This window comes from Nuphar pumila, chromosome 13 (genome assembly GCF_984573655.1).
Source record: "Nuphar pumila chromosome 13, dmNupPumi1.hap1.1, whole genome shotgun sequence".
In the NCBI taxonomy this organism is placed as follows: Eukaryota; Viridiplantae; Streptophyta; class Magnoliopsida; order Nymphaeales; family Nymphaeaceae; genus Nuphar; species Nuphar pumila.
Window position 1 is genome coordinate 52,984,955 of NC_143261.1, and position 23,717 is coordinate 53,008,671.

At 38.2% G+C, this 23,717-nt stretch overlaps 1 protein-coding gene across 1 annotated transcript; it reads left to right on the plus strand.

The window, feature by feature from the left end:
• Nucleotides 1–486: 486 nt before the first annotated feature.
• LOC149818398 (indole-3-glycerol phosphate synthase, chloroplastic-like) lies at nucleotides 487–13,486 on the plus strand. The gene is made up of 10 exons (XM_089986502.1): nucleotides 487–767; nucleotides 1,847–2,083; nucleotides 2,176–2,352; nucleotides 3,382–3,456; nucleotides 9,014–9,058; nucleotides 9,190–9,354; nucleotides 9,922–10,000; nucleotides 11,026–11,108; nucleotides 11,264–11,332; nucleotides 13,301–13,486. Exons 1-10 carry the CDS (start codon nucleotides 609–611, stop codon nucleotides 13,382–13,384), a joined length of 1,173 nt encoding a protein of 390 aa, XP_089842628.1. The 5' UTR covers nucleotides 487–608; the 3' UTR covers nucleotides 13,385–13,486.
• Nucleotides 13,487–23,717: the final 10,231 nt, after the last annotated feature.

Consider the following 23,717-nt stretch of genomic DNA (forward strand, 5'->3'; position numbering starts at 1 on the left):
GGTCGGCTTACCCAGCTTGCATTTAAAAATAAAAAATCTGACGTCAGGATAGTATATCTGTGTCATTAAAAAAAATATTAACTCTTAGAAAATGATTATCCAGATGAGGCCAGAAGTTTTTTTTTTTTTTAGAGAAAGCTGGGTTAGGCAGACCCCTACTAGACCATTTGGGGTTCGAACTTGCAACGTTCCAACACAAGGTGACGTGCCCTAACTATTCCTGCCAGACAAGCGGAGTCCCCGGTGGTATGCCAGAAGCTTTACGTACACGTGATCTTGTGCGTTGAATATGACGAGCAAAACGTTTGTGTCTCGTATCCGTATCCGTATCAGTGTGAAACTGAGATGACATGATCACGGCCATCGCGCAAAAAGGGAAGGAAATAAATGGAGGTACCGTTAAAGAAATTCATTTCCCAATGAAGATTACGCATTTATTAACGGCCCCAATTTTATCGTGTCTCTCCACAATGGATTCAGTGTCTCTGCCACTGCTACTACCCTCTATTTCAGAGAGAGAGAGAGAGAGAACCGTCGTCTAGAAAAAGAAACGACCTTCGTCTTCTTCCCCTTCCTAGGGGCAGACAAATTGGGGAAGAAACCATAGAATGGAGGGGATAGGCGTGAAGCCTGCAGTTGGCCTTCGCTTCTTGAAGGGATCAGCCGTTAAATCTCGTGAGGTTCGCAACCAGAAGAGGCTTATCTCCGGAGGTTTGATGGCAGCCGATTTCAGGAAGCTGTCTCTCTCGAATGTACGGGCTCAGCAGGTGAGTGAAGAGAAAAAAACTGAAAATTTTAGTGAGTTTAAATGCGTGTGTGTTTTACTTTGGTGGTTGCCGTTGTTGTTGTGGAATTTGTTGAATTGGTGTATTTTTTAGGTTTCTTAAGTGTGGATTTTTATCGGGTTCTCGTCAAAATGGCTTTTTGTTACTCTTTTTCACTTTGTAAATCGTAATTTAAATTGAGTTTTTTCCCATTTTCGAAATTGCAGCTTATTTGGAGTTTGATTCTTTTTGATAAATTGGCTGATTCTTGTGGGTGTTGAGATTTGGAGGTTTGTTCCGAGGAATGAATTTTGTGTTTTTTGCAGTTTGTGATGGATTTTGCATGTTTAGTTTTTTCACTGATATGGGTTTTAGTTTGTTAGTATCTTCTGTAGCTTATGTACTTTGCATGGTTTTTGATAACTGGCTTTATTGTATGCATTCTCCTTTGTGTAAGTTTTTTTTCTTGTAGATTTTGTATATCCGTAGTCTTACAGGATTTTGAGCTATCATCTGCTTGTTGAAAGGGTCAATTTTGAGTTGTTTTAGTTACATACTGTTATGAGTTTGATATTAGTATTGCTCGTTATAATGCCGTTTCCTTTGGTTATAGATATCTTATTCATTCTTTTGGGCTGCTATTTTGTGTATGAATTTCACATACTTTGGTGTCCGACTATAATTTTGAATAATTTGTAACCCTCACCGAGTCAGTTGGTATCTGTGATAATTTCTGAACGAAACATTGAAGATTTGGAACTTCAAAAGGGGATTAAATGGTATGATTCATTCATTTGTTGGTAGCTTGGTACCGTCGCGCTGAATGGAGGTTGACTTTAAAGAACCCCTTGCTGCTACACCCATGGAACCGACTACATGTCTGATTCCAGTTTGGGGTTGGATAGGCTTATATTAGTTTTGCTTCGGGTTTGGTCTTTGAATTGTTCAATTCGAACTTGGTGGTGGGTCCTTGCGTGTTTAGCTTGATACAACCATTGTAAAGGGTCTTAAAGCAATTAAACCCACTGGTGTTGCTCGTTATCATCTCTGATATTGATAATTTTTTGCTTGGTATTTTGCAGTCTAAGGCTGGACATGCAACTCTTACTTCGGCTGGTGACTTTGAATTGACCCCTGCAGAAATAAAAGAGTGGCAAGAGAGTTCCGAGCTATGTGATGTGTATGCCAACCAGGGAATCAGAATTAGAAGGCATCCGCCAACTGGTCCATTTCATTATGTGGGTCTGCAGAATGAGGAAAATACTCCGAGGAACATTCTGGAGGAGATTATCTGGAACAAGGACATGGAAGTATCACAGGCATGTCTCTCGTTCTGTTTCTGCAAAGAAAGTATTTGATTTATGTGTTCTGCTGAGTTGTAGTTATCGTCTTCTTTATCTTCTTTTTCCAGTTAAAGGAGACTAGGCCTTTGGGGACTTTAAAGAAGGCTCTTGGGAATGCACCACCTGCTAGAGATTTCGTAGGTGCTCTGAAGGCATCCCATCTGCGTACAGGATTGCCAGCTTTGATAGCTGAAGTGAAGAAGGCATCTCCTAGCAGAGGAGTGCTGCGAGAGGATTTTGACCCGGTAAAATTGTAATATTTGTCTTTTCACCTTTGGTCTACTTGCACCTTATAGATCTTCTTTTGAGTTTTGAAGCTACGATTCAATTTAATGATTCAAAAGAGTTCATTGTTTCCCTTAAGGATGTCTATTATATTTATCATGGCGCTATGCTGTTGCAAGTTGCAACTTAGTGACAACAGGCTAAACCAATTAGTTTACAAATTACAATTGTTTCAGGTGCCACTTCCCTCCTCTGATGGCTGTTTTGGGTTGTCTTACTTTCTGGACTTAGTTTGGTAAGTCTTGATAGTGATAAGGGCATCAGGCTAGTCTATCTGATAGGCCGCCGATACCTCTCCAGAATGAGCTCGGTTTACACCAAGGCCGACTCCTGTCAGACGAAACCCTATGCCCAGCCTTGTGAATAACACGATGAGCTCAAGCATTCCAAATTTCATATAAGAGGCCTGGCCTTATCTGGTAACATAAAAACTTGGTTTCAAGTTGGAGGCCTGATCACAATCAAGCTGGCCATAGGCATGGGTTTTCTGCCCTGCTGGCTCTTGCACGTTGAATCTGTGCTCAGGCTGGTCCCAGTCCTCATGCCCTTTCCTACCAACAAGTATATAAGCCAGCTATTTGCGTTGCAGACCACCATAGACAACCTGCACTGTTTGGGTCTAGTGTACTCACCTTGCACTTGTGTGATCGTATTTCTTTCTAATTTTTAGTTTTGAGAGTCTTGACTCTTAACCATACATTTAGGAGTTCTGAATTGATTGGATCTCAGTGATTGTATGGCTTCTAAAATGTGTTGCTTTTGCAAAGTTTGATTCATATTGTCTTCAGCTGAATGTGCATGTAGATTTGTAGAATGCAGAGTGATACTTTTGTTTCAAATAGTGGTCCATTACTTGCAGTCTATAGTCTTACTATGTTGTCTTGTTTATTGAAGTGAATCCACTGGCAAGGCTGATAGTTTTGGCTCCATGTGGCATAGTGTTCCTTCGTTTCTTTTTTATCCATTGATTCTGAATATATTTGTTATAGGTGAAAATAGCACAAGCTTATGAAGCAGGCGGTGCATCATGCCTCAGTGTCCTGACAGATGAGAAGTATTTCCAGGTAAATGTGTTTAGCACTATTTGTATGAAGAAGAATAAATTGTTCATACTATTATTTGTAATGAAATGGTGGTCTTCAACAAATGCACAAATAACTCACAAACAAGTGTCTATTGGAGACACTACAAGCATGACCCTTGAAAGGGTATAAAGGGAAGAACACTTGAAAAATAAATAATACTTTATTCATGAACAAAATGCTTAAGAAGCATGGTTATTTACATTGAAGGGGTTCACCCCTATATATACAAAAAAATGGGAGAGAGAGGATAGCTCATTTTGAGCTCTCCAAAAAGAGACGTTGGATTCCAACGTCTCTTAATATAGCTGTTGGACTACAGTCCAACAACATTTATTATTATAGCTGTTGGACTATAGTCCAACAACATTTATTATAGCTGTTGGACTACAGTCCAACAGCTACTTGCATAGTCAAGTTCCAACAGGAACTTGACTGGATCAAAATATCTAGTTTCTATTGAACTAGATGCTAAAAAAGAAAATAAAAAATAGAAAAAGAAAATAATAAAAGAAAATATAATAATATTAAATAATATATATATATATATATTGCAGTTTACATTTTAACACTCCCCTTCAAACTTACGGTACTTACGGTACAATGAGCGAAAGTTTGTCTAAGAGGAAGTGAAATCTGGGAGCAGCGAGAGGCTTGGTGAAGAAGTCTGCTAATTGATATTCTGATGTAACATATGGCAGATTAATGGTTCCATGTAAGTATTCCTCTCTGACATAGTGACAGTCCATCTCAATGTGTTTAGTGCGCTCATGGAATGTCCGGTTGCTTGCAATGTAGATCGCACTTTTGTTGTCACAGCACATCTTTGAAGCTTGCGTTGCTTTAGCTCCCATATCCGCTAGCAATCGTCTGAGCCAAACAACCTCCATAGTGGTGGTTGCCATGGCTCTGTATTCAGCTTCGGTGGAGGAAAGAGAGACTTTCTGCTGCTTCTTGCATCTCCACGAAATTAAGGTTTCACCTAGGAACACACAAAAACCAGTAGTTGAGTGTCTATTATTGGGATCACCTCCCCAGTCAGCATCAGTATATGCAATTAAATTTAATGAAGATGAAGCAGACAAGAAGAGTCCTCGTGAAAGAGAGAATTTTAAGTATCTAATAATACGCAAAATCGCTCCCATGTGCACGGAGGTGGGAGCATGCTGAAACTGACTGACTGTATGAACCGCATGAGTTATATCTGGCATAGTAATGGAAAGATAAGAAAGAGCTCCAACAAGTTGTCTATAAGGAGTAGGATCATCAAGAAGTTCTCCATCATCAATTTTCATTTTAACATTGACAACTTCTGGAGTGTCTACTTTCTTATCATCTGTAATTCCAGACCTGGAAACGATATCAAGAGCAAATTTAGATTGAGATATCAAATACCCCCGAGGGGAATAAGCAACTTCAATGCCTAAAAAATATCTTAATAAACCTAAGTCAGTCATTTCAAAGTGAGTTTTAAGAAGAAATTTGATATTCGCAACTCCCTGTTTGTCGCCTCCGGTGATGATCATATCGTCCACATAGAGAAGAAGAATAATGATGCCTGCATCAGATTTCTTAACAAACAAAGCAGTGTCAGTTAAACAAGGTTGAAAACCAATATCAAGCATAACATGACTAAATCGGTCATACCAGGCTTTTGGAGCCTGTTTAAGACCATAAAGAGCTTTTTCTAGACGAAGAGCTTTACCCTTAGGGATACTAATACCAGGTGGGGCTTCCATGTATACTTCTTCAACGAGATTCCCATTCAGGAAAGCATTTTTGACATCTAATTGAAAGATAGGTCATGTTCTAATGGAGGCCAAGGCTATTAAAGTTCTAACAGTGGTCATACGGGCCACAGGAGCAAATGTTTCTTCATAATCGATGCCATACTCTTGGGCATATCCTTTTGCTACTAAACGGGCCTTATATCTTTCCAGGGTCCCATCACTTTTGGTTTTGACTTTGTATACCCACCTACAACCTATAAGTTTCTTACCCGGAGGAATATCTTGTATCGTCCAAGTATTGGCCTTTTCTAGTGCATCCAATTCTATTTTCATGGCTTCTATCCATTCTATATGATTTTTTGCTTGAGAATAGGATGATGGTTCAACATATGATTGTATTAATGTAATGGCAGCCCTATACGTGGGTGAAAAAGATTCATAAGACACAAATTTTTTTGGAGGTTTAGAGATTCTAGACGTTCTTCTATGTGAGACTTCAGAGTATTTTTGTAATGCACATGGAAGATTTTGCTCTCTACGTCTTGAATATTGTAGACTAACATCCCTATGGATTTGCTCTTCATTATCATAATTTTCAACAACAATAGGACTTTGATCATTGTCAAGGTCACATCCAACATCACATTCATTGGATTTTGAAGTTGGATCAATTAAAAACGAGTATTCAGTGACATCCTTGGATTTTTCAAATTCAAAGAAGCTTTCTTTTTCCAAAAAAGATACATTTCTTGACACATATAATTTGTCATTTTGAAAATCGAAACACCTGTAGCCTTTTTGATTATCAGCATATCCTAAAAAGGCACATGGGATTGCACGAGGAGAGAGTTTATCATTTCTGTTGGTGAAAACAAAACATTTGCATCCAAAGACTCTTAATCTAGAATAATCTGGAGTTAAATTAACAAGCTTTTCTATTGGAGTTGTATTCTTTAATGAGGAAGATGGCATCCTATTAATGAGGTAGGTGGCAGTTAGGACCGCTTCAGCCCAAAAACTTTTTGGAACTTGATTTGCAATTAGCAATGTCCTAGTAGTTTCCATAATGTGCCGATGTTTGCGTTCGGCTAGGCCATTCTGTTGTGGAGTGTGTGGACATGATCTTTGATGTGTAATACCATGTAAATTGAGATAGTCTTTGAATTCGTTGGACATAAATTCTCCCCCTGAATCAGTGCGAAAAACAGAAATATCATTTTGAAACTTATTTTTAACCATTTTATGAAATATTTGAAAGTTAGCAAAGACATCAGATTTATGTTTAAGAAAATAAATCCAAGTATGTCTAGAAAAGTCATAAAAAAAAATGACATAATATGTATAACCACCTTTGGAAATAACTGGTGCGGGGCCCCAAACATCCGAATGTATTAACTCAAGTGGTCGTGAGGAAACAAAAGTTCTACTAAGAAATGGTAACCTTTTCATTTTGCCAAGAATGCAGTCTTTACAAGAAAAATTTTCAGAATTACAAAATTTTTCCAAACTTGGAAAATATTGAATTTTAGACATATGAGGATGACCAAGCCTTTTGTGCCATAAATCCAATTCTAATTTATGAATATTATAACAAAATGCATTCTTGGGTAATTCCAAAAAGTCCATGTAATAAAGTCCTCCTTCTCTATGGCCTTCCCCAATCAGCTTCCCTGACTGGCGATCCTGTACCCAACAACCATGAGAAGAGAAGGAGATATTACATCCATAATCAAATATTTGCGAGACAGATAAGAGATTCAAATTAAGTTTAGGGATATATCTAACTTTTGGGATAAAAAATCTTTTGGATTTTTGAAGATTTTCAAAACATCCTATTCCTTTTACTTCGAGAGATGTGCCATCGGCTGTAAAAACCTTTGACACACTTGAGTCATTTTTAAGACATTCGGATAGACTATTAACATTTGGGGTCATATGAAAAGAAGCACCAGAATCTAAAAGCCAAGGAAAGTTACCTGGACCGGAGAAAGATGCAACTGTCGCTCCAGTTGAGGCTTCGGTTGAGGAGGATACCCCTTTGAGAAGAGGTTGAAGGATTTCCATCAGTTGAGCCATAGACACAGGTGCATCTTGATCTTTTGACTCAGATTCAACAGATGCAACTTTTTTTTCTTCTCTTCTTTTTAACTTTGGACATTGAGGCCTATAGTGCCCCGGTTCATGACAATGATGACAAATAACTTTTCTTTTATCAAAGTCGCTGTTTTGCCTTCCAAAATGAGGCGGCTTGTAAGTACGAGTATGATTCCCCGGTCTAGATACAGCTAAAACGGAGCCATCATCAACTTTTGGAGTACTTTTTCTAAGTCTATTTTCCTCCATAGTGAGCTCTTCTATAGTATCAACAATAGAAGGAATTTTTCCACGATGTAAAAGGGCCGATTTGGTGGATTCAAACTCCGGCCTTAGACCATTCACAAATTGATAGAAATGTTCCATATCGAGTTGCTTTTGGCGAAGCTCGATGTCTTCGGCACAATGCCATTTGGGCTCAAGAAGAGCCAACTCTTCCCAAAGTTCGGACAACTCATTATAATATTCTCGAATAGTTTTATCTTTTTGAGTCATTGTCCGAACTTTATCTTGTAAATTGCATACATGTGCAATATCTTTAAGGGAATACATGTTTTTGAGGTATTCCCAAGCCTTATCGGCATGCTCAAACTTAGCTAGACTAGAGCATTTTTTAATGTCTATGCTATTGATGAGCCATGACATAATTTTTGCATGCCCTATCCTCCATTCTTTCCATTTCTTTTCATAAGTGGCTAACGCCTTACTCTTCTCTTCTTCCGTTAGAGGTACCTCTTTATCACCCTCTTTCTTGGTAAGAGATAGTTTAGGTTCCAAATCGGAACCATCCACTATACCCCATAAACCTTTTCCCCAAATGTGGTGCTTCATAATCGAAGCCCACATTACATAGTTAGTATCATTTAGCTTCATAGGAATGATGGTGATCTTATCATTGTCATCCATCTTTTACAAGGGTAAGAGAGGAATAAATAGGAGGAGAGAGAGAGAAAAATAAAAAGAAAAGAAAAAGAGTAGACAAAGGAATAAGAGAGGATACAAAACCAATTTTTTTTTGTAGCACAAGTTCGCCTTTCTTCAAACAAATCTTCTTGAGCCAAGAACAAGGTGATGAAACACCTTTTGTAAATGTGGCACGGAAATCGAGGCGGAAGCACTTCAAGATCTAAGGATTTCGTAGCTTTGATACCATGTAATGAAATGGTGGTCTTCAACAAATGCACAAATAACTCACAAACAAGTGTCTATTGGAGACACTACAAGCATGACCCTTGAAAGGGTATAAAGGGAAGAACACTTGAAAAATAAATAATACTTTATTCATGAACAAAATGCTTAAGAAGCATGGTTATTTACATTGAAGGGGTTCACCCCTATATATACAAAAAAATGGGAGAGAGAGGAGAGCTCATTTTGAGCTCTCCAAATAGAGACGTTGGATTCCAACGTCTCTTAATATAGCTGTTGGACTACAGTCCAACAGCATTTATTATTATAGCTGTTGGACTATAGTCCAACAGCATTTCTACTTGCACAGTCAAGTTCCAACAGGAACTTGACTGGATCAAAATATCTAGTTTCTATTGAACTAGATGCTAAAAAAGAAAATAAAAAAATAGAAAAAGAAAATAATAAAAGAAAATATAATAATATTAAATAATATATATATATATATATATATATATATATATTGCAGTTTACATTTTAACATTATTCACTATTCCATGTACTGATTGAAGTTGTTCTTTCTGAAGGGAAGCTTTGATAATCTCGAGGCCATACGCAATGCGGGTATAAAGGTCTGTCTTACACGAATGTCTCTCCTTGCTTATTATAAAGTTTCATATCTATACCTCAACCATGTTCAGAATTTTATGTAACACCAGTGTGAGTTTATTTCCACATTGCTAACGTGAACAAGAACTGACAGTGCCCCCTCCTCTGCAAAGAATTTATCATTGACACTTGGCAAATTTATAATGCTCGAGTAAAAGGTGCAGATGCTGTTCTGTTGATTGCGGCTGTGTTGCCTGATCTGGATATCAAATATATGACTAAAATATGCAAGTTACTTGGCATGTCAGCAATAGTAGAGGTTTGTATGGTATTCCCTGGTCTTTTTCATTTTGTGATGTCCCTTCTTAAAGTGTGTAAATTTTTTTAAACACTAAATAGTGTTTTATAAATATTGATTTGGGAGTATCTGAGCTGCTTCTGAAACTAACTTGACCCGTGTTTCATCAAGTACAAAAAAAAATATTTTTTCTTTTGTTTCATTATTGTAGTTTCAAATTAAATTTTGTTGACCATGATGATGAGTTAAATAGTTTTGGTCGAAATATGGATGAAATTTCATCATGTGTTGGAAAGTGATGTTTCCAAACCAAACACTAGTGTGAGTATTTAAATATGGATGTGATTTCAAAAGAGTGGATGAAACTGCACAAACTATTTGTGGTTCACTCTGGTTTTTGTTTCTTGTGATGTCTTTGTGTCTTATTAGTTGGATCAGTTGTTCAGCAAATTGTCACTTGTTACTGTTAAGTTAAAATTGTTATTTTGGGCTAATGGTAGTTTTTGACTCAATGTATATGTGCACAGTTAGCATAATCTCAGCCCTTGAGAATGATAGCTAACAAAGTACTTCTCTATCTTTTTTTAGGTGCACAATGAAAGGGAAATGGATCGTGTTTTGGGAATAGAAGGAATTCAACTCATTGGTATCAATAACCGTGACCTTGGTATGTGCATCTTTGTCTGCCTAAAGTAGTAAACTATATATATGATTAAATTTTTGTGCATTTCATAAGGCCCTCTCTTTGTTTTTTGACAAAATACAACTTTTGTTTAATCACAAAAGTTAATGTAAGGTTGGAACTTGAAAAAACATCTTGCTAAGTATATGAAAGATGAGCTAAAATAAAGGAAAAGAACAGCTAATAAGAATCTACAAGGAACTGGTAAGAAGGGAAGTTCCATACGAGACTATCTCCTGTTGTCAAAGCAGAATAAAGTCTTGCATAATTAACTAGAATTTTTTATTTTTGATGTGATCTTAAGAAATTAACGTAGATTCTATTAATAAGAGAAATCCTTCCCTTGAACTATCTCTTCATCCAAGGTGGCTAAGTTTTGGTTATCTTACCAAGTTACCATTAAACTATAGCTGCTGGCTTCCTTTGTCCAGCCCAAAATATAGCAATCTTTTGTGTGGTAGCCACTCCTTTGGGTATTTTCTGCTCTGATAGATTTTCCCAGGACAGACTGGCTTCTCTTACCATTCCCTTCATCACTTGGGAAACAAGAATGCTGAATGTTCCTCAATCACTCTAGCTGGCTAGGGAAACTTGGAGGCATAAGTTTATCCTTGGATGATAAAGAGTGTCATAGTAGTACTGTGATGGAGGGCTTCAGGTTGAAACTGGTATCTCCACAGTGTACAACATCCTTGTGCACTTTCTCTTTTGGAATGGCCCACTCTGGCTCCTATGCACACCAGCTTAATTTTGAACCCTGAGATGTTATCTAAACATGATCTAATTCTTAGTGTTGGGCATGACTCTTTGATTGTTTTTGGCACTACTGATATTATTCACCTCCAATCCGAGAATCCTGACTGCATTGTTTCCTTTCACGCTGATTTTTTTGGCTGTATATGTCTGGAGCTTTGGAGTTTTTTTGCCAAGTTAAATTTTTAGTCGAGTCTAAGATGGGCTAAAAATTAAGCTACACCTAAAGTTCTCATGTTTATGATTTTTACCTGCAGAAACGTTTCGGGTTGATATCAGTAATACAAAAAAACTTCTAGAGGGAGAACGTGGTGAAGTCATTGGTCAGAAGGATATAATTGTGAGTTGTGTTATGAGTATTCATATGCTTTAGTTAAGTCTGATAAACATGTGTGCATTCTAGCAATTTGGAATGGATGCAACTGAAGGGAAAAATACTTTGATTTTGTGAAGAAATGTACCAATCTGCTAAATTTTTTTCTGGTCATCTTGTAGGTTGTTGGGGAGTCTGGACTGTTTACACCTGATGATATTGCATATGTGCGGAATGCTGGGGTTAAATCGGTAGGTACTTCTGCATCTGTTTTATCTGCCTTTTCTTTATTAAATTTTGAAATCAGAGGGTTTGACTCAAAATTTTGAAAACCGTATCTATACTAGTTATGAACATCAGATTACTATCTTGAGTAAACAAAGATTTCTTGGTTTCATTAGTCATGTCCACAGCAGTGTCATTTAATACTTTCAAGGATCCCACCAACGTGGGATGTTTTTTTTTTGAATAGTGATCAGCTGGGGGTGAGGCCCCCTTCCTTTTATTGAACAAAATTTCTAGTTACAAAATGTACACACTTGGAGGGCAAAATCAATAGATTTTAGCTGCATCTGGAGGCTTATCTTTCCATGAGATAAGCTCCCCATTTTGTACAGAATGAAACAACAAAAAACCTTTTTATCAGATCAAGTGATCTCTGGTGTACTGTTCCCGACCTTAGTTTACCGTCACTGCCTTGATTTTGGTCATCCAGCTTTTGTTGTAGCAGGATAGTGAGATGCCACAATTGCTGTCTTGAATAGCATCCTGCACCCATTCCATCTCTAGGTTCTCCAGAAAGAGCATATCATTGGAAACCTAATATACTCCTGCACGTATAAAAGCCTTCCTTTCATCAGAGCACATATGAGACTCGAGGGTTCCAACTCTTGTGCCTAGATGCCACTTGCAGGTGTAGCTCTTTTATACTTGGTGGAGGCCACCCATCAGGAATGATTCCAAATCACATCCAACACCTGACCACTCTCTCCTCCTGTGGATCCCAGTTTAATTTTGCAAGTTCTCTTCACAACAAACCCATAACTCCATCTTAAGCCTGCCCACCCAGTACTTTTGATCTTCGTCAATAATTCTGCTTCTGATTCCCCCACAATTTTCAGATTACCAAGGGCAGAACCTGCCTCCAACAAAGTCCCAACCGGTCATATCTAAACCTCTGTCTGTGCCACCACTGAAGTTCCTACACTATGCTGGTGTGTGGAACCCTCTTACCTGTAAGTCTATAGGAACTCATTTCTTAGGCACGTCTTTCATCTTAACCAAGCCTACAAGTCTGCAAGCGACAGATTTTCACCAGCCCTTCAACCCTTTTGATATCTCTTGACAGGACTCTAGTGGTCTAGTTAGACCATTTAGGTGCAAAACACAGAATATATCAATATTTTGGATGTAGTGCTCATGCTGTTTGAATATTTTCCCTTGTCAATTCTCACGTTCTCCAGGATGCATATGAATACGCACATATAGCACATTTATGGTTGCATAATGAGCCAAGCTAGCCTGACAGCTTGAGCTTGTCCATGAAAATAAATCAGCCGAGCTTAAACACATGACCAAACTCGGCTTAGATAAACTAGCTGAGCTTCATCAAGTCGCTGAACTCGATTAAGCTCAATTAGGCTCAGCTAAGTATTATGTATAATTTTTGTTTACCATGCGACACGAAAGCCATTATGGCTTTAATGGGTAGGCATTACACATTTTTTTTAGAAGGTGACAGGTTCCAACCCCTGCAGCTAACCAAAAACTTCTTTTATTTTTGACAGTCCAGCCACCCATTTAAGATGTATGTGTTTTCTGCGTCCTTTATAACAGAAAAAAATGGCCTACCCTCGTGGTGAGGCCTTCTACCATTTTTTTTGAAGGTGGCAGTATCAAATCCCGCTCACTTCAGAAATGATAAAACAAAATCTTGTTGTGGATTTCAGTCAAGCTCGAGCTTGGAGTTGAGCCAAGGTTGAACAGTGCTGTTCAAGATCAACTTCGAGCTCAAGCCGAGCATTGATACTTCTGGCGGAGCAGAGCTTGAACAGCCCAGGCTCGGCTCAAATGCATCCCTAAGCACACCCATGTATGCCAACCTACAGTCACAGACAAAGGCGTGGAGCCTGACTTCTGTGCAGCCACATGAAAAAATGCACAAGTATGGTATCACCAGTTGCGAATGCCTAAAAATTAGATGTACTTTGAACTTGCAGGTTTTGGTTGGGGAATCAATCGTGAAGCAGGCTGATCCAACCAAGGGAATTGCAGGGCTTTTTGGGAAAGATATTTCTCTATGATTTCAGTTATGGTTTTCATATATCCATTGTGATAAGGTCCTCAGTTGCATCATGTGGAATCAAGCAATATCATATCAATAAATTTTGTTGGTTTTTGTCTTATAACCAGAATATGCAGTTTAACCACCGAGGTGGTCTCCCATGTGGTAAGCGGGGTCCTGTGTCAAGCTGAATGCCCAGGATCGAATCCCTCTGTCATATGGGGCGGCTGTTGTTCTGGTAGGGGTCCGCCTAACCCCAGCTTGCCTTTCAAAAAAAAGAAAAAGGAATATGCTGTTTAATTTCTAGTGACTTGTAGTTCATAGAGTTGAGTTGCTGCCTTCCTCGGTGTAAGAACCAAGTTAACCTGGCATCCAAATTGGTCTAGTTTGACAAAAAGAAAACGGATCCCATCATTTGACATAGGATGGGTTTCATCCTACATTCAATCCTAACTGTCCATTCAAGGGCTAGGATTGGTCCACGTTTTCACTTGATGTATACTGATCCTAGCCGTCCAGATGCTTCAGCTTGATGGCTAGGATTGACATAGGATGAAACTCATCCTAGATAAAGGATGGGATCCTTTTTGTGACAAAAATGTGGATGTTAGGTTGATGATTGATGCAGTACTCAAGTGGATCGCTTCTGAACCTGCAAAATCGATACCCTAATGCAACTACAAAACACAAAAAATTGAAAGAAAATTAACTAAAACCATCAATAATCATTCATCTCGCTCACTACGAGTAATATTTATAGCAACGAGAAACCTTGAAAACCCTAATATTACTATGGATGTAAGATAGATTCGATGCCAACTAAGTCCCAAAAAATGACTTTAAACTAAAATTCAAGCTAAGTCATTACAAAAGACCATAAAGAATCAAAATTACGGGTGGCAATCGGGTCGGGTTAACGGGTTGGCGGGTCAGAATACCTCAACACGAACACGACCCATTTATTATACGGGTCGGATGTGGCAAACACAAACACGACTCATTTATTAAATGGGTAACCCGACACGACACGGTTAACCCATTTACTAAAAGATTAGGTCAACACGACACAACGACCTGACCCGATAACATAGACACGTTAACCGACCCGAGTAACCCGAATAACCTGTCTAACCCGAATAAAACAATTAGAAACACAAAAAAAATACATATTATATATTTAGGGTTAGAAAAGTTAATATATATATATAAATGGGTTGCGGGTTGACAGGTTTGTGTAAACGGGTTGACCCGCCCGCCTAACCCGTTTATTAAACGGGTCAAACGGGTTGGCGGGTTGGCATACCCCTAACACGAACACGAACCGTTTAATAAACGGGTTAGGCGGGTCGACCCGATTACGACACAAACCTGTTTAAGCCAAACCCTAACCCGGCTAAGAAGTGGGTTGGCGGGTTGGGTCAGATTTTGCCACCCTTAATCAAAATAGATTTAAATGGACCCTATGAACCCGGTAGAATTGTGCTCCTGCTCCTGTGTCGCTAATACAGATTTTTGGCCGGCCTCACCATACTTTACAACTAGTTGCAATGACAAAATGTTTTGAACGGCAAATATCGGTAGCCAAAATTAATGAAAAAATGAAATTTTATATTTCTCTGCATTTTTCTTGGCAAAGTATCGGCAACAAGTTATCCCATGTGGTAAGCGGGGTCCTGTGCCAAGCTGAAGGACCCAGGTTCGAATCCCTCTGTCACATGGGGCTTAAGAGATATCTGGTAGGGGTCTGGCTAACCCCAGTTTGCCTTTCAAAAAAAAAAAGTCGATGTAAAGATAATAAAATAATTTAAAAAATGAAAAAAATCAATTTCTTGCGAGTTGATCAACGGTTCTGATTGTCGAATCAGCTTAAATCGGTCAATTCATATCGTATTTGGCTTATTTTTATAAAATTTTAAAAAGTGGTTAATTATTTTTAATATTTTTGTGAAGTGTCGTTTTCTGGATAAAAGTGGCCGATTATGTTCAATTCAGTTCCGACTCGGAATCGGACCATTCAGCTGAACCAGTTTTCAAAACGATTAAAGGTTGGATGTGATAACACTGTAAAACAGTCAAGGATGCTTGGCTTGGAGGGGCATGATGAAAGTGTTCCAATAAGATAAGATAAGAAAGTCATAGGATACATAAGGTGGCTTTGCCATATTGGGGTTCAAATATCTAGATCCGAAAGCTTTTACCGGGTCTAGTTTGGTTATGATAAACTGAATCAGTAGGGCTGCCAATGGGTCGGACCTTTTTAGGTCACTGATGGGTTCAATTTATATCTTACTTGATAGTGCTGATACCTGGTCTGGGCCAGAGACAGAGTAGACTTCATATCCAGAACCATACTTGAGGCTGTATATGGATAACATAAACCAGAACCGGCAAAATATTACTTTTTTATGATTTATACATTGGAAAATGCGGATCTTAATTGAAACTTGACTGGAACCCAGCTCTGGCATGGAATTTCGTTCAGACCGGGTCCATGCATGTACTACTTGAACCATGTTTGTCTGACCCAAATGGCTAATCAGACCTATTTTATTATCACCTAATTGGGTCCTAGAGGATCTGAACTTCGAGAATTGGGTTATATCCGACTTTTTGGCAGGCCTATGAATCACGATGAAAGCTGGTACTACTTCCAAAGTGCACAACTTTGAGGCTGTATTTGGGAGCTTTGCATTTAGGGGTGTCAACAGGCCGGGTTTACCCGGGCCTGACCTGAACCAAACCTTATAGGGTCTGGGTATGGTGATAAATAAGAAGACCTGATTAAGAACCGGGTCCGGACCCGAAGGTCGGATTAATACATGGACCCAGGTATAGTTTGTGAAATTTTATATCAGACCTGGGTGCAACCCGAGTTTTGATTAAGATCTGCAAATTTTCAATGTAAAAATGATAAAAAATATGGTTTTACCGGGTATGAGCTGGGTCTGGTTCATGTAGTTCTTATCGGGTCCTGGTATGGTTTCTCTTATGGTGTGTCCAATTAGATACGAAGATACCATACTTAAAAATTGGGGCCAGGTCTGGTTCCACCTGGGTCCGAACCAAACCTGACCCGTTGACACCTCTATTTGCATTAGAGCAGGGTTGTAGAAACCCTGACACAACCATGTTGTTTTCCTGATATTTACACTGAGAAACCTCTCCTAGGATCAGAGACCTAGCCGTGCTGACTCTTCCTACAGTACTTACAATCACTATCCTGCTGCCAGCATAAAACTCTGCTGACTTACTCCTTATCCTCAGGGAGTCGCCATGCTTCGGCTTGAGCAAGATAAAAGTATTTTACCAAAAAAAAAATGACATTGGCACCTCCAACACCCTCCCCAATGCAGTAATATATATATATATATATATAACACTCACCTCCTGAGGTGAGTTTTGTGGAATCCATGAATCAACACCATCCTTGGCATCTGCTCCAATTAATGGACGAACTCAGCAACCACAACCACAATGCATGGACACATGCATAAACACATACTCATGCACAAAACATGCATGACAAATATACATGCTCATGCAAATACAAACAAGAATACATACATGAAAAAATCTATGCATCCACACATACACATGGATAAATACATGCTCATGCAGGGAGATATACAAGCAATACATGCATGAACACATATACATGATATGTATGAACATATGCAAACAAATACATGTAAAAATACACACAAATATACATTCATGAACATACATGGATACATATGCATAAGCACGTAAGTATGCCCCAAGGTAGGGCCTTGGCTGCTAGACAGACAGTCAAGGTTCTATTCTCATAGGCGTCGCCCCTCTACGCAAGCCAACACGTAGCTTAAACCCCGAGGGTAGGGGTCCTAGCCTCAGAGTTTTAGGCTGCCAGCACAATGACAGTAGGTATGGCAGACTGGGCTAGCACAGCGAAGTCTTCATGCCAGGTGCGATTTCTTTAGGTTATAAATTTTAAAAAAATACATGTAAGTAGGGATGAATTTGTTTATGGGCCCATAAAACAGGGGAAGGTAAGGTTTTTTTTTTTTTTGAGAAATGTGAAAAAAGCAAATAATGGTTTAATATGAACAAATAAAACATGAGAGGAAGCGAGTAGAAAGTGGCAAGAAGTGAGGGGGAGACATTAAGAAAGCAAAAGAGAATTGATTTGGGAAACGAGAAAAGAAGCATGCTTTTCATTAAAAGGAATAGTTTTTCATATTTCGAAAACAGGTTTCCTAAAGCTTTCCCTCTTTTTATGGAAGCAAAGAGTTTCCCACTTCCAAAGCGAACTTCTGAAGAAGTGAGCTTTCCCTCTTTTTATGGAAGCAAAGAGTTTCCCACTTCCAAAGCGAACTTCTGAAGAAGTGAGCTTTCCCATGCAGCAAGAAGCTTTTGGTGACTTGAACTAAACACCAAAAATTACTATTAAAAACAATAAATAGTACTGAGCTATTTATAAAAAGATTTTTTTAAAATGGCACCTAAAAGATGCACAATAAAAAACACACTTAAAGTTTTTTAGATTGTTAAAAATACACTTAAACTATTGTCATTTAATAAACAACAAACTGTAGAGAGGTTTAACTACAGTTTCTATCTACTCAACCACGGTTAAGATCTTAAATTAATTTCTTTACCCTTAATATGTTCTACCTGCCATTGGAGTTTCCTAGTCACTATCAAGTCTGTGTTTACACAAAAAATAAAAGAAAGGTCAAGAGCAAATGTTGATAGTGGTAAATGATAAAAAGAGGTAGATGCTGGCGTTGCTGTGATAATGGCAGTAGAAGTATGTTAATAATGGTCAGTGGGTGATCCAGGATTTTGCTTAAGGGTGGGGTAAAATTTTTTTATAATAAAATAAAATATATCAAAGATTTTGCTTAAAGGGGCAACAATTTTTATCATAAAATATAATACAAAACTAAAATATAAGGGGGCAATATAAATTTTTATAATAAAATAAAAAGTCTTCAAAACTTTCTTAAAAGGGGTACAATTTTTTATAATAAAATAAAATATAAAACTAAAATATAAAACTAAAATATATTCAGGATTTTTCTTAAAGGGGGGAAAAAAAACTTTATAATAAAATAAAATATAAAAGGGGGCAACATAATTTTTTATAATAAAATAATGAAAGTTTTCAAAACTTTAAGAGGAGCTCTAGCCCCTGAATCCGCCCTTGATAATGGTGATTGATGTATCTGTGAGAGGGGAGTATGGGAATAAAATTCATATGAGCAGTGATACAAGAAAAACTGGGTGGTAAAAGGCGAGATGAAAGGGGAAGTATGGGTGGCCTAGTAGTTGGTGTGAAAGAATGAGATGCAAAGAGGTAGTGTTACTTCAAATTTCATGAAGCATGGCAACGCTTTTGGGAGCGATGGTAAGCCCACAAAGTTTTATATTGTCAGGACAATGATCATAAATACGGCAGGCGCGACTAGGTCTTTGATCCTGGGGTGGTTTTTCTGTGTAAATTAAAAAAAAAAAAGTGGTGAACAATGGTATAAAATGAAGAACATGATTATGGTTTAAAAAGAAGAGAGAGAGAGATGAATTTATTAGAAGGGTAAAAATGCTATAAAAACATCAATCATGTTCATATTGGATAGGTTTGATAATATGTGCATAAATCTTACCACGTTATTCAATATTAAAATAGAATAATCGAATGAAAATTTGAGCCTACTTTCTAGGTGCATGTTATATTCTTTCATCATGCATTTTCTTTTTAAAATTTAGTTATTTTAGTTTTCAATACTTTTTTCAACAGTAGCCGTTTTGCTACTTTCCATTTACTTTAAAACTCTCTCTCACTATAACAAAACATAGCTATAGCGCAGCCAAAAACTGCCACTATAGCCTTATGTGAATGCCACTGGATCCAACAGCAGCAATTCGTCGCCAACACTGTAGGTAATGTCGCTGTTTGGTAACAGTGTCATTTTTTCGATCTATAGCGGCAATTATAACTGCACTGTAGATCATCAATAACAGCACTATGAAATTGCCCCTACAGTGACATTTACAATTAGCACATTTTTATTATCATGAAAACATGAATTTGACTGTATTACTGACGGTTTAAGGCATTAGAGCTTTTTAATTAACCTAGAAACGTTTTAAGTATGTTTTTTAAAATCAAAGGTGCTTTAGGTACTTTTTTTATTATCGCCAAAAAGTTGGGTGTGGCTTTTAAAAATATTTTCTTATAAAATTATCCAAACAGGAAGAATACAATGTTCTTTTTAGCTTGCTGACAAATTATTATCCATAGAGGTTAACGTCACAATTGTTTTCCAAACGATTCAGGTGAATCGATCTGAAAATTAAAATAATAATTAAAAATATTTTTAATCATTTTTAGATTTTTTTTTTTTAGAATTACTGATAACAGTAGTTCAACATGACTGGTTAACAGTGAACGGGGGAAACGGGCTCGCCTTGCCGCGTCCAGTTTGGACGGGAGAAACGGGGATGAAAGTTAAAATCCAAACCCGTGCATGAATGGAGGCGGGGTGGGAGGTCCAGATTTTGAGATGGATCGGTCCACTGCCATTCCTAGTTGGTAAGAAACTGAGATGATTTGACATATTTTTAAGCAAAATTTTAAAATGTTTTTTGAATATTTTTTTATTTTTTTTAAACGTATCATTTGCTGATTAAAAATTAGCCGATTCAACTCGATTCGGCTCAGAGTCGGAATCGGTCCGATTCCCTGAATCGATCATTCAGGGTCCGATACGTTTCTGACAAGACTGGTTTCCCCGTTCTTCGTGTAGAAAAAAAATCATTTTGAAAAATTTACAATTTTCCGATCGATCAGACGCGGGCTGTGATAGAGTTGCAAAAATTATTTTAATTTACGAATGTACCCCTGCCCACGATAAAGCATAGGATCATGACTCTTATATCTGGAGTTCGAATGGTGGCAATGTCGTTAGGTTTAGAAAATGAAGGGGTAATATCGTGACTCCATGGGAAAGGGAAAACCGTGCTACTTCCACAATCCGGCAAACCCACCGACTCTCATCAGGGAAGAGGGATCGCTCGGGCGAGATGGTCACCAAAAAACGGAAGCTGACGCCTGATTCCGGCGATATCCTGCTAGTGATCGAATAACGGTCGACAGAAGACGATGCGTTGTACTCCGCTCGGCTGTGCCTCGACGGCGAGTCGCTCGCCATGAGCTACGTCGACTTTCCGGCCGAACCGGGAGAGCGATTTGCGGCCGATTCATTCCGGGACTCCGGTGAGCCGGAGGAATTCCGGGAGAGGTTCCGGCCGCCGGCCGTGCAACTTCAGGACAGGCAGTTGTGAACACCCCAAATTTTTCAAAAGTTTATAAATATTCCCTTTTTGCCCTTGGCCCCATTTTCTGAGTAATTGAGTCAGTCTTAAATCTAAATTCTAGCTTATTTCTCAAATTTTACTGAAATTAAATTTATTTTATATATCTGATTCGATTTCGGATCCGGATCTGATGTCAGAATCCAAATCTGAGCTTTGTCATCCAATTTTTAAATCAAATTCTCAAAATTACCAAAATAACCTTTTGAAAGACTCAGACAGTTCGTTCGGTATCCGTTTGGATCCATCACGTTATATTCCTCGATTTGAGGTTTAAAACTCGAATATTTTCTCAAAACTTGGATCTAAACCCATTTTCTGAAGAAATCAAACCTCAATTTCTCAAGAAAACCCTTCTTTTGTAAATATTTGTAAATTTAGTTTAAAAATCCCTTAGTTTTAGAATTTCTATTTCAAAAACTCCAAAAAAATAGAAAATACAAAGAAAAAGAGCAAAAAAATCAAAATAGAAACGAAAAATACAAAAAAAAATTTAGTTTAGAAACCCCTTTTGGAAATTTTTGTTAGTTAAAACCCTCTTTGGAGAAAACTCTTTTAAAAACAACCGCCCTTTTTAAAATCTTTAAAAAAAATGGGAGGGTTTTAACAAAAGAAAATGTTTTTTAGGGTTACAGGAGCTTCCTCTCTCTCTCTTTTCGCAGACTCTCGCTCCCTTTCGCAAACCCTCCGATCCTCTTCCTCTATCCCTCTTCCATTCATCTCCAACGGCGATTCCATCTTCATCCGCCATTTGCCTCCCCCATGTGCCACCCATCTCCGCGGATCATCAGCCTTCCATCCTTCGGTTGAGCCTTCATCAACCGTCTTCCCTTCTAGAACTCTCCTCTTCCTCTTTAAAAGGGGAGCACGCAGGGGAAGCAAGGGATCCCTCTTCACCACCGCACCCCGTTTTCACCCCAGCATCCCTCTGTTCTTCACACGACTCGTTTTCACCTCTTCATTTCAATGCATCCTCCTCTTCCTCCCGATTCTTTTTTTCCTTCTCCTTTCTCTGTTTTCACTTTCCTCCTGTTGGGGGAAGAAAACCATATCTGGTAGTAACAAGTAGAGGAATCACCTCTTCTCGATCTCAATACCTTAAGAATCCAAGGTGCTTCCTTCTGTTTTTTTTTTACTTACTTATTTTCTTTCTTTTCTGTTTTTCTATTATGAATTTCTAAATTGTTCTTCAAGCAAAAGCCTCTTTGTAAGCACCGATCTGCGAATAACAAGATCGACCTACATTTGGCAACATCAATGGAATACATAGATTCCAACATTCTCTTTTCTTTTCTTTTTTCTTTTTCTTTCTTTGTAATTTATTTCTGGATTCTCTTACCTTGAATACTTGTTTATGCCTACTGTCTGGCATTTCATCATCGTTCTTCAATTCTGTAACGCACTTCATCTGTAGGTCTTTATTTGTATCTAGCTTATGGAATCATTTCATTTGTGTGACATTATCGGCATCTCAACGTTCATCCACTTTGTTTCGATTTGTTATCCGCATCACCATTTTCTGTTTTTCTTTATCATCTATCTCTATATTCCACGCATTCCTTTTGATTTTGGTGGTTTACCGGTTCAACATGATTTTTCTATCATTTCCCAACTATAATTTGGTCGTTTTGATTCAGTATCGTGGCTTCATCCTTATTTTATTACAACATCATATGCCATTTTTATTCTTAGTTGTAACTATGCCTCTGAGTTATCTAGTTTTCTGCATTCACGGTGTTACATTATGACTTTTACTTACATGAGTTGCCTATTCATGTCTTCCTGGCATCAATTAGCTAGATCTGCTAGCCTCGTGAATGGTGATTGGCAATTGATTCGTGGCAGTATATGACATCAATTCCAGATTGAGAACCTCACGCATTTTGTGTATTGTCTGGATTTAATGGAAATGATGAATCCCCTACAGGTCCTATAATGCAATATGAATGGCGGTTGGTACATAGTATAAACTGGAATTGGTCGAAAATTTAACTTTGATCTATACAGATGATCAAATCGGTAAGATTCACATTCGTTTCACTATGGAGCCACAGAGTTTCTACATATACCGGCAACATGTAAACCCCTTTTATTTGGCGTCTCCCGGAATCTGAGTTATGATATTTCACGACAAAGGCGTTCTGTGTTGCCTGTCCATTTTTTTCTTCAATGTTTGAGGCTCCAGTATGTTGAGGCTCCAGTGTTCCAGCCTGCGGCTACTACGTTACCAGACACAACCCTTGTCTCTGCCATGGAGTATCATATACAAGCCAATGCAGTTCGATTGAGGCAACAAACTACGAATTGTGTGATAAAAGTGCTCTCTCTTTCTCTCGAAATGCAGATAAGAACATTCGTTCTCAATCTTGCTCCACTCTTGAAGACACAAAGTTCCAAAATATGCTATTGTTGAAAGACTGTCTGCAAAAGATGGTATTCACCATCATTTGAGGTGTCATCTGCTGCTACTGCAACAATAGCCATCACACTTCTCCTCAATAAGGTCACTACTTCAACACTAACTGCCATCATTTCTCTATACTTTCTTGCACCATCTCCTAATATGTATCTTCAGCAAAATTCCTGTTTTCCTTTATTTACATATCCAAGCAATTTTTTAGTTATCACATAAAATTCTTGATTTTCTGCACTTGCATTTTCGATATGTTTAAATTTACTTGCTGTTGATTAGTTTATATTTTAGTAAATAGTGATTCAGTTCAATAGCATTTATATAAGCGTCATGCTTTCATTTCACCACCCCACTGCTATATCCATTCCTCATACCACCGGCAGTGGCCCCTTATGATTGCCCAACACAGCAACCCAACAATTGCTATGTGTTCACAGTGGTTCACAATGAACCACTGTGTTCCCCTTTCTTCTATGGTAGTTCATCAAGAACTACCAGAGCCACCATGTATTCACCGTGGTTCACAATGAACCACTATGTTCTATGGTAGTTCATCAAGAACTACCATAGCTGCCCTGTTTCA